This window comes from Camarhynchus parvulus, chromosome 1 (genome assembly GCF_901933205.1).
Source record: "Camarhynchus parvulus chromosome 1, STF_HiC, whole genome shotgun sequence".
Classification (NCBI taxonomy): Eukaryota; Metazoa; Chordata; class Aves; order Passeriformes; family Thraupidae; genus Camarhynchus; species Camarhynchus parvulus.
In genome coordinates this window covers 9,393,626-9,406,124 of record NC_044571.1, presented here as the reverse complement: position 1 = coordinate 9,406,124, position 12,499 = coordinate 9,393,626, and the positions used below count along the sequence as shown (strand labels likewise).

General features: G+C 34.9%; 1 protein-coding gene across 1 annotated transcript in view; it reads right to left on the bottom strand.

Annotated features, from left to right (window-relative positions):
• Positions 1–12,499, bottom strand: part of CFAP47 (cilia and flagella associated protein 47) — a 260,858-nt gene that overhangs the window by 123,470 nt on the left and 124,889 nt on the right. Inside the window, 1 exon segment of the mRNA XM_030954886.1 lies at positions 8,312–8,423. Coding sequence (XP_030810746.1) covers positions 8,312–8,423 — 112 coding nt within the window.

The window sequence follows — 12,499 nt, the reverse complement described above, 5'->3', positions numbered from 1 at the left end:
TTGGACTACTGAATTTGACTATATAAACCCGTGGATTCTGGGAAATATGATTAGGAAAATGTATTGGTATAGAACTAATTTATTGGAAAAAAAAAATTCAACCTTCAAATATAATGTTATCCCCAGTGAAATGCAATGATGTTACTCTGTATGGGCAGATGCTTGAAACCTTCAGATGAGGTATAGTGTAAACTCTGGGTAAATGTTTAAAGCCTTCTAAAATTGTATGGTGGTAGTCTCAACTGTGACATATGCTGTGACATAAAGAATTAGTATAATCTGCTGTTTCAAAATATATTTATACATAACTCTATATGAAAAGTATAAATGTGACATAATAGTTACTAAAGATTAAGATTGAGATAATATGCTGCTTGAGCTTTTGTATAACCAATAGCTCTATATGAAATCTATAAATATGACATAATATTAATATATACTTCTGGAAAAGCTGCAGCTCTGTGGTTAAAAGAAAAGGGGGAATTGTAGGAGGGCAGTAGAATGTAATCTTACCCCTCTATGAGTTGCAGCTGGGATCAATTACTAGAGATTAAGAACACCTGTAACTAATGAGAACAAGTGCCATAAAAGGGTGTAGCAAGGAGAGGAGTCAGATGGCTGCTGCAAGGATCCAGAGGTGTCGCTGCTCAGAGGAGCTGCTCTACAAGAAGCATTAAGAAGGTTTGAAGCTTAGAAGCTATGGGATCCTTGCAGCATAAAGATAATAGAACTGTTGCCGTGCACTGTCCTAATATATAAGGTAACATCTAATGGTATCCTTTGTTTCTGCAGCTTTGAGTGGGGCAGAGGTGTGACATGACAAACACTGACAAACTATTCCTACTAAAAAGGATTACATTAAATAATTATAAGGAAGAATCTTTTTTTTTTGAGAGACAGCAACTGGAGAAGCACAGGTATAAAACACTTAAGTTAAAAACAAAATCACAAAAAAGGAAATAGGTTTCAATCCAGAGGAAAAATATAACTTCAAACTTAAAAAAAATTAGAATCCTGAATTTTCTTTCATTAAAAAAACTCTACTTAAATACAAATAAACTAAACTAATTAAAAACAAACCTAAAGAACGAAATTTTCATTTCATTCATTTCAAATGAAAGTGTTTTAAAAACTACTAAAATTACAGTAATTAAGTCAGAACTTGGCTCCAAAGACGAAGAGGAGTGACTGCAATTTCAGGAAATTACTGATTTTTTTCTTTTTTAATCTTAAAAATAAGATCCATGTGCAAGGATAAAAAAATAAAACCATTATGGAAAGGATAATGAAGACTGAAGAAAATGATCAAGGTATATAAATCATGATGAAAAGAACACATGAAATGGCACTAATAGGTAATGGATCATAGGATAAATGACTAATTAATAACTAATGACCACAGAATTCTGGCTAATTAATCTGATTTTGTCTCAATATAAAATCCTAGTATTATTTTGGTCTATTGAATCACAATATTAGGGAGAAGCAAAGCATAGGAGAGAATTCATTAATTTTAAATATCAATCCTTGCCATCAGTATGCTTAAAAGTTATCAACAATTAGAATAAAATTAGTAAAAATATGCAAAATTATAGTTTGAAGTTGATCAAAAAGTCTTGGCTAAATGCTAATCAATACATTCATAAATTCTACCAAATTCTTACAGTAAAGAATATTTGGTTGCACTTAATTTTAAAATTTTAGTAATTTTTCCTTGTAGTTCTTCCTTCCAGTGACCAAGGAGAATTTTCTTTACCGATTTTCTGTATCTCAGAATCACAAATTATCCATATGTGAGTGTGGGAGAAAGAGGGACAGAACAGGAGCAATTTAAGTAATGAGATGATAAAACAAAGAGTGGGTTTTGTTCTCTGCACGAAATGTGGCCTCAAAAGCATCAAAATAATTTGCTGAAGCACTTGAATAATTAATTTTTATTTGCAGCAAATATTGGAATGCTTGAAAAGTTCCAGAAGAATACATTCCTACTGCTCAAGAATATTTCAAGAGCTATGAGAGGAACTATGGTAACTGAAAACTACTTGAATTGCTAAACCACTGTGCTGATAATCCACCAATTGCATGATCAAAAAATCAGTGAAGAATTGCAGAAAAACTGCTGACACTCCATTTTCCTATTTCATGAAAACCAGAGCTCAAACAAACAGAGTTAATAACAATGAGGTTATAATCTTGATCGATAAAGGTGAATGAATTGATGTGGTGAATACAGATCTCTGCAAGGCTCTCAATTAAATCTGTCAAAGTATTTCTAGAAAAAATAATGAGTTTTAGTACAAATGGTATACATTTTGTAGCTCAGTTTATCTGCTTAATCTTAAAATATTCATAAATTGTCTTTCTTAATTTTCATGGGCACCAAAGTATCTACTACTGGCTCAAAGCTCTTTGAATATTTTATTAGAGGAAAATAAAAGGAAATCATTGCTGGCAAGAACTGCAAATAACAAAAGAAAAAAGTGTATTAATTCCATGTCAAATCTAAAATGCAGAATCCTTATCAGTGAAGACAGTATGATCTGCATGACTTGAGTCTATAAATTAAGGCAGAACATTTTCCTAGGAGTATTCCTAATTAGAATGCTCTGCTGGTTTGGGAGTAAATGGTGCAATCCACTGACCCTTACTGGATCCTAAGATAGCAGATGATACATAAATATATTAATTTATTCAAATTATGGGCTACAAAAATATTCCTGTCAAGAGATATTTTGCAGGATGGGAAATAGAATTTTATACAATGAAGAGTAATAAAAAGTACTTTGTGCTCTCTGAGGTCATAAATAATACATTGGAAATGTGCAGTAATGCTGCATCAAAAATGACAGATTTCAAATAAATACAAAAAGCAATTTTACATTTTTCATGTGGTTCTGCTGAGCTTGGCTCCTCTGCTTTTAAAGAGCTTTGACACAAAGTTCTGGTCTTCTGGCTGTGAATGCATAGTCATCTTACAGAACTTTTACTTAGTGCATCTCACTTTTCAATATTGGTGCTACAAAACAACTGATAAATTAAAATCTTTTCATGCAAAACAGTCCTCAGTGTTTGGGTGTTTTGGTTTTGGGGTTTTTTGTATCCAGTTGCTCAGTTCTGACTTCTCTGTCACACATCACATAACAGTGTAACTTGTCAAAATATCATGGCTGACACTTTTTAAAGCATACATTCAAGACCAAACCAGATTTCACCTGCATCCCAGAGATAAAATTCCTACTGATTCAACCAGCCATAGAATTATGCCATCATCATCTGTTTTAGAAAACAGGACTTCTTAGCTATCCTTTTGCGTACATATAGGATACTAAACTTGCATATGTGATCCTAAAATAGTAAAAGCAATAATACAAGTATTTCTATAATTCTACTGAAAATTAATAATTTTACAAAAATTGAGGGGGTTGTATTTTTGCTGACACATCACCGATTTAAGAGCTTCCTTGGTCAAAACATCCTTGCACGTTTTCTAGCTTTACTAGCCGGTGTTGAAACATTTTATACAACTACAGTCCAAATATTAATACCAAAGCTTTGCTTTCTATTGCTTCATAGAAGAAGCATCCCTTTAAAAGGAGGCAGGCTGTTTTATTTCTCAATAAAATTGTAACTACAGCACCCCATGTTAGACTGACTCATTGGCTGTATACTACACACCCCCTGTATCCATGAATACAATTATGAAAGCAAGAAGTGCTCAATGCTTTCCTCTGTATAGCTTAAATGGAATATTTGAAAGATACATAGTGTGCATGATTACTTCCTGCTGTGGAGAGATGACAAAAGTCCACAATATCCAAATATTTTAACTGGAAAAAAAACCTAACCCAGAAGGCTATATGGCCACAGAATTCATCACACAAATCTGAAAAGATATAGAAACATTTGGCTTGTGGTTTAATTATACCCATGTGAACTTAGTAAGGTCTTGGGAGGGGGAGGAGGGGTTTTTATTTTTCCTGGTTTTTTCTGGCCAATGAAATCTGTGTACAGTTGCTGTCACAGAAAAGTTCCACAAAAGAGATAAGATAATTTAACAAGATGAGTGTAATTTATGTAGCTATTTGATCAATTTTTTCTTGTTGTAGTTTTTCTATTGACAAAAAAAAAAGGCTATTTACTGTAGGTTACTACAAAACTTTATCATCTTTATTTTCCTAGGGAAATTTCTGTGATAAGACATATAAATCCTAAGGAGTTTCTGTAAATCCTACTTGTTGGTATACTACGATTAAATGAATTGCTCCCTACAACAAAAAATGAGAATAAGCTTTAAGACTCATACCAAGGAGAAATGAGCGAGTGGCAAACCCTGCTATCAATCTTATTTGGCTTTGTAGCATTTAATAAAGAGGTGAGTTGTTTTGTTTATAATGCTCGCTGCCTTTCCTTAATGTGACAATGAATCCACAATATGGAAGGGCACAGGAGCCTGAACCTCCTACTGGGTGGATGGATGGATGGATGGATGGTGCCAGGATCATCTTGCTGGGCCATGCCAGCAGCTCCTCCAGTGCACTCTTGTGATCCAGCAGAGCCCTTCACAATAATCAAGCAACCAGAAGAGCCTCCAAGCTTTGTTTTTGCCCCCACTGAATTAGACTCAGTTTGTCAGGGTGATGTGGATGAAGAAATGCTCAAGACAAACAGGCAGGTGCTGGAAATACAGCTTAGGCTACCAGAAACTACAAAGATCATCTTTCTCCCTCATGGGTGTTTATGATTCCATTGAAATTATAGTGATCAGCAGATCAATATGCAGAATTCCAGAAAAGAAATTGATTTTTTTCTTCCTTAATGCCAGTGTCAAAGAGATAATAATGACAAACAAGCTCAATCAACTCATTTACAGGCTAGAATGTATTAGCATGATCTTCACCACCTCAAAACTGTCCTACAGCTGCATCTGACAGGCCTGGAAATAATATTAAATAATATTAAATAATATTGATTATCAAAACTAATTAATATTATTTAAAGGCCTGGAACATGCTGCCTGTTTTTCCTCAATTTAAGTTTCTAAGTAGCATACAAAAGCACTGCCTACTAAACATAGATTCAGTTAAAAAATTAGTGAAAGGTGAGACACAAAGTTAGAAAGCTCCTTTCCAAATGCTAGGGGGTTGTATGAATGAAAAGGGCACTGACTATGAAAGGTTTGTGAGTTTTTTGCACAAGACATCTTCAAGTATTACGAGTTTTCCTGTATTCTGGAAAAATTCTGGTCTATTCTGTGGAAAGCAGAAATAAAAATTTGATAAAATATAAAGCAATCTGTAGGAGATGCTTTCTCAAACCTAAAGAAAATTGCTCAATTACTCAGAAAACTGACTGCTGGAGAATTTTATGTAGTGACAGAATCTTGCTTGAGGTGTTTATTTGCTATTATTTCTGTGTTAAAGCTGTCACACACCTAAAAACTAGCTGAAGCATGTAATATTAGCACTCTACTGGAATGCTTCCAAATGGGCTTTAGAAAATAACTGGGCCCATTTTTAGCTTAGCAACCATAAAACAGCAAGACAGAAAGCAAAAGCAGCATAATTTTGCAGCTATATAATTTTGGAAATAAAAGGACTTTGAGAGTAAATGAAAAATGCAAACCACTTGCTCAGTACAACTTACATGGTAAAAGTTCTTTCATTAGAATTTATTTTAATATGAAAAAAAGAGTATTAGAACTCCAAGGCTACAAAGTTTTACACTTAAAATTTAGGAAGTTCTAGACTTGAAATTATTCATCAGCACTAGGACAGAGTCCTCAGCTAGATATCAAAATAGTTGTTCTTTTTTCCTTGGAGGATAAAATTGACTCCCCCTGCAGATAGGTTTGAAACACTGCTTTTTATTTTGTCATTACAACTGTTCACCCCATGGATTATTTTCCTCCTTCTAAACAAATTCACCAGAATGAATAAAGAATACTTTTTTTGCGGGGAGGGGGGAAGTATTTAAATTATACTTTTCTTGTAGTGTCTTGAATCTAGAAAGCATAAAGATTCCTGAGTATTGCCTAATTCCCACCTGAATCACCTACTCTCAAGATTCAGGTTGGCTGTTGAAATATGCTGAAAGCCAAAAATGCATTTGTGTGTATATATATATATTTTTTTTTTAATATATATATATTTATGTTTTTTTAAATCTTTGACATTGAAGTTTCTCAGGGCCTGGAAATTCTGCTCTGGAGAACAAATATGACTCGCCAGCCTTGCACAGTCTGATGCAGACAGCCTCCCATTCTCCTTGAAGCCACAAAGAAAGCACTTCCTAATGTGTTATCTTAGGTAGGACACTCGGTAGTCAGGTTTACATCAAACCTAACATCAGACAGCAAAATCAGCTGCTGCTTTTCACACCTGTGACAGTGGCCTCACTTCCCTCCACCCCTCTCCTGCTACAGCAGCTGAATGGTTAGAGAGTGTGCACGGATTTCTGTGAGAGAGCCAAACCCGTCTCTGTTCCAGGGGAAGAATGAACATGATTTCCTGAGGTGGTGATTAAAGCAAGCCCTGAGCCAGGGGGTGGATTGCAGATAACTGGGCCCTGTCCCTTTCAAAGGATAACTTTATCCTTCCATCAAGTTATTTTAAAGTGTAAAATAAATGAACTTTTCTGAGAAGAAGGGCAGATGTGGCTTCCCAGTATTTGAACCTGCAACTTTTTGTTGGGTTAGAGAAACTGACTGTTCTCTCTTTTTTCACTCAGTGAACATATAATACTTCAAAAGACAATGGAAACCATTGTGATAGAAGTCAAGGGAAGGAGAGAACATTGGAGATGTAGATCTGAACATGCCATCTATGTCCCTTTGAAGGCATGGCTTTTATCACCTGGTATTAATTTGCTCTCTGATAGATCCCTTGGAGCTTCTTCTACTGAAACTTTCATTATATATAAAAGAACTGGGGATTTTCTAAGGCAGAAGAAGAGACTATTCCTAAATCTTTAATGCTTAAAAAAAAAAGCCATGTTTAAATATAGTACATCCTCAATATTTCCTGGTGCACATTTTTGATGGTTATAATTTCATTGAAAGCTGATTCCTATTCATGAAGCATGATTTTTTTTCCAGGGCTACAGATCAGGGCACTGAAATCTTCCTATGGCTCGAGGCCAAGCCTTGTTACAGGTATTAATTTCTTTGCACAAGTCACTTGTGAATTGAGATGGCATTATTAGTTAGGTTTTACATACCAGGTACTAAAAACAAAATGGCCAAAGGAGCAAAGTAGTTTGACATCCTCAGGGACAAGATTTAATAGCTTTTTAATGCTAAGAAAACAGCTGTCATTAATCTCAATTGTCCAAGAATGTAGCAGAATTAAGTGCTTGGAGTTAGGAACCCACAAATTTGAAACTACACACACTAAGCATTTCCTATTGAGAGATTTATCCATTATCAGGAAGTCAAAATCTTTCCCTGAGTGCTACTCAGTTCCTTTAGGACGGTCTCCTCTGTTTCCACAATTCCCCCCAAATACCTTTGTACTCTTCTCTGCTGAGAGTTAGTACAATAGTTACCCTACAGGGAAGGCAAAGACTGATTGTACAGTTTCATTCTCAAAACCATGCTTTTCACATTATGAGCTAAATAATGAGCACCATGGAATTTTTGAACCATTACCAAACATATAAAAGTTATGAAATCTGAATTTTTGTTAAAAAAGAAAATCATGAAAAATATTAATGATGGGATGCTGACATTGGTTAAAAATATCCAGAGTTTTGCTATTGTATCATAAAAATACCATTTTAAACATGGATGGATGCAAGTTATGAACAATTAATTTTAGATCTCCCTAGCCTCTATCTATGCCAAAGAAAGAACCAACTTCACAGGATTCTATTTATGTACTCTTGCCTTGTGGTCAACAGACTGAACATTAATTAAGGGGAAAAGTCAAATTCTGGTCTCTGCCTTTACATCTTTGGTTGTAGTAGTGCTAACATATCTAAAGGGATTAAACAGATTTTGGAAAATTAAATTTAGATCTACAAACCTGGTGATAATTAAAAAATCATTACTTCCTGTTTAGTCAGTTTTCATGAGACCAATTAAATACATAAAGTTGTTCATATGCTGGCATTTTTGAAGAACCTGACTACACATTTAGCAGTAAGATACCTTCAAAAATAAAAATATGAGCCAGTTTAAAAACCTGAATCACCAGTAATGACAACCTTACTTCCAGAAGAAAGCTTATGCAGAAAAGATGCAAGCATTAGGTGTAAGGAGATTTAACCTACTCATTTATGGGGATATTTTATATATTTGAGTTCTAAATAGTACCTTGAAAGACTCCTCGTCTGCAGGGAGATATACTCAAGGTGTAAGCAGCAGTGTCCTCTGGGTTGACAGCCACATCAGGGGCACCACTCAGCATTGAGAGATTGGAATACACCTGGGGAGGACAAATCACATAGAGGAAAACTCAGCACAAATTTTGAAGTCATTGCTCAACATGATCAAAAATATATTGCTCAGACCCTGGAACTCCTTACATATGCAGAGATTTGCACAGTTAGGCCCTTAATATTTTACATACATTTTTGTTTGAAAAATAACAAAGACATTCAGCAGTACTGATCCATCTAAATAGACAGAGAAAAGCAAAATCTGAAGTGTCATTCTAACATCATTTGCTACACCTCAAGTGATATTAAACTGTCCTTTTTGATATGTCATATTTTGTAAATGACACATACACATGGCATGCATGGTAACTCTCGGGGCAATAGAGAAACCAATAGAACTTTCACATGCAGAAATTTAGATTTTGCAAACTGTAAAGCTCATTGGGAGAATATAGGGTGAGTATTTTTTAATTGCATCTCATTTCTTTCTCTCTTATACAGAGTTGCTACAGAGGAATCCTCTGAGCAGCTGCTCATGGTGATGCCTTAGGATTTTAGCTTTTATATATTTTTGAAATCCTGAACTGCATTAGTATATGCCTTTAAACTCTATATAGTGTTAGTTAACTGTCTTCACCTTTTGGTCAGACAAACAATCCTTCTAGGCCTGAAAATCAAGGACACCCTATTGCCTCAGGCCCTGAAAAGTATAAGCAAAAGTGAATTGGAGGGGGACAAACTGGGAGAATATGACTTGATTACCTGAAGCTGTAATGGGAGGGTTAACCCCTGGTGTGTAAATGGACCAAACTCAGATCTGTCTGAAGAGCTCATGACCATGGTCCATTTTGGGTGTAGCCCCTTGGGGAGGCTTTATCTGCCCTTAATGCACCTGAAGGCCCTTCATTAAACATATCTGCTTTTATTCTTTTAATTTTGTCTGGCCTCTGTTTTTAGGTAAGCCAGGAAAAGGCATCAGTGAAAAAGGTGTTCATATACAAGGCATCCCTGGGCAGAGCTGGCCTGTCCAGCATCCAAGTGGATACCTGCAATCTACAAAGATTTCTTTTGCAACACTAACAGCATTAGATGCACATTCATTTTTAAAGTAAACATATTTTCTTATTATTTTCTGTAGAAAAGAAGCATATTCTTAAATCATCTTTTCTTCTGATACCAACAATCATTGCCTAAAACACATTCCTTCTCTGTGGTATTTATGTTACTGTAATTCTTTTTTCAGGTGCAGGTTCTTCTAAATCCAGAATTTCTATTCCAAGTAACAGATTAAAAAAACCTGTAAAGCAACAGTCTTCCTCTTCCACAATAAATCCGCATTTCAAACTGGACAATAGAAGTCCAGCAACCAGAAAGAATAGGAAGAAACTACTTGGCAAGAGGGAAAAAAAGGCTAAAAAAGAGACAGATGGAAAGACTTGTTGAATTGGCACTTGCAGAAAAATAACTGGAAAAAAATCCTTAAGTTGTCAACAAAGAGCAAAGCATAGGAAAGGTGGGGCTGTTATACACTGAAGATGGGGAAGATTCATTTATTAACATATAAAAAATAAATTAGTCACACTCCTACATTTATGGACTTTTCCATTTCAGTTGACAATGAATGTACACAAGAGTGAAGGATAAGTACCTAAAAATACAACTAGGATAATAAAAATGACAGCAAATTACTAGGGATAGAAATAAGATTAGTTAAAATGAGATTTCTATTTAAGGAAAAAGTAATATGGAGACAGAAACAGAAGTAGGATAAATGTGATTCATTTAAATGGGATAAAAAGCAGAAGGGTAGAGTAATACAGTGTTTATCAAAGACTGGACATACCAAATAAGTTTCCACCAGAAGATTTCAAAGTAAAAGGAACACTACTGGCATGGTTGACTATAATAAACATGAAATGCCTATGGATTGCCGATGAGTAAATATGGACCAGAAGTTTGATTTTCAGCCATTCATGAGAAATTTTGGACACTTTTTCAGAGTAGTGAACTAACAGAAGCTAAATTATTTTAAAATGAAGTTTTTAATCTTAAGGAAGTGACTGTATAACCAAATAGGAAAAGGTTGAGTAGAAGCAATGAAATGATGTTAGTACTCACATGGCCTCTGTTACAGTGCTTGAATCCAGATCCTGTATCAAGAGACATGAAAGAATTCTCCCTTCCCTGTCCTGCACCAGATTAAACCCTTTGGAATCAGATGCTCACTAAAACTTGTACGTAACTGACGCTGACCTCAGTCTGCTGTCACCTTTCCAGCTGCAGTCATTAAACTCACATTCCTCAAGCTGCTTGCTATTCCAGAGCTATAACACAAATATTCGCCATCTTATTGAGGAATCACCCCCATTCATTTACCAACCCTATTTGTCTCTGTTATTTAAGTTACCCACACCTCAGCCAATCTCCAAGCAGTGGTCACAACGATTCAGTCTCCTACTTCCAACCTTCTGAGAAGGTTTATGGTTGTGACAGACATCACTCACCAGGTACCTCTCATGTGTTCCATAAATAGAACTTTGTCTTGCTCCAATGGCCATGTGATTTATCAGCTCTGTTACTGACACTAATTAAAATTATCAACTTCAAATGACAAATGAATACTAAAAGTGCATGCCCAAGCTTGCCCATGCACACAGGCAATTTATCCTAATATCAGAATTCATACTGAGAGTCATCCTCATTTGTTCACAGACATTTGGGATTCTAATATGGCACAATGTTGCATAACATGTCTCTGCAGGTCTATTACAAAATAACAACACATCCAGGAATACTCAGAAAAGGAAAAAGTTGGCAAATTTAAAAGTACACATAGGAGAAAATCCAGAAATTGCAGATTTATATAACAATAAGTAGTTGCAAAGATTTTGTAAGTTTAGAGGAAAACTTGGAGTGAAGAAACAAAATTTATACACAGTAAGCCTTAAGTTAACTTTGTTCTGAATATCAGAGAGAGAGAGAGCTATTTCTTATTAAAATACATTTTTATGAGGATTATATGTAAGAACAGGACATAATTTTAGTCACAGATGTAGCATTGAATAACCTTATATCCTATAATAATCTACAACACTATGTTCCTGAAGGTACCTTAATATGCCTTACAAAATCTTCTATGGATCACTACTGTTAGGCAAATACATTTTGAAGGAAGAAAGTAGGGCATTAATTAGGGTGCTTTTATCAACAACAACAAAAATAATATTGATTTACAAGCTATTCAAAATGAGTCAAGATATGGAATTACTTCTTCCAGTTAGTGGGAGAGGCAGTTTGTCAGCTTCTGTCCTGATGTGCAACCAGAGAATGATGAACAATTACAGGCAGATTAACCAGAACCCACACCAAGGGTGGGGCTGCAGAGATATGTACTTACACACAGCATTTATACTGAGAGAAACAGGCAGATCTGCAGATAAACACTGAGTAACACAAAAAATTTATCAGGCATAAATAATTGCATAAATAATAAATAATAAATACTTTCTTAAAATATGTTATGTCACTATCACTCACGAAACTAGAACTGCAGAATAACTCAATGGAGCTAAAATGTAAATTATTACTAAAGTGATCATTGTGACCCTGCAAAACATTTGCTCAAATCAATCCATACCCAAGGATTTGGTTTTTAAATTATAGTATTCTCCATTTTCTTATATATCAAGTCATGAGTTACGCACAGCCAGAAAGTATAAATGTATAAAATGCTGCAATTTAAAACTAATTTATCAGCCACTGGTTTAAAAACTCATTCTGCAGAACTGTAATATGGCTATTTAACATGAACAGAAATGGAAAACCAAATTTCAAAATTACAGTAACTTTTTCCAGAGTTGAATAACCAAATAAGCGCAACTCCAAAAACTTCAAGGCAAAGAGATGAATGGATGTAAGAACATAATTAAATATATTTAAACTCCATTGTGTCTTAGTATAACAAAGTTAGACAGTAATATATTCAAGGTTTCCATTTGAAAACTGTTTCTCAGGTCTGTTTAACTATATTGACAGGCTCTACTTAGCAAAAAGTTAATGCTCTTTGACCCTAGGTCAGAACCTGAGCTGTAGGAGTTTCTGATCAATCTGACAACAAGACACT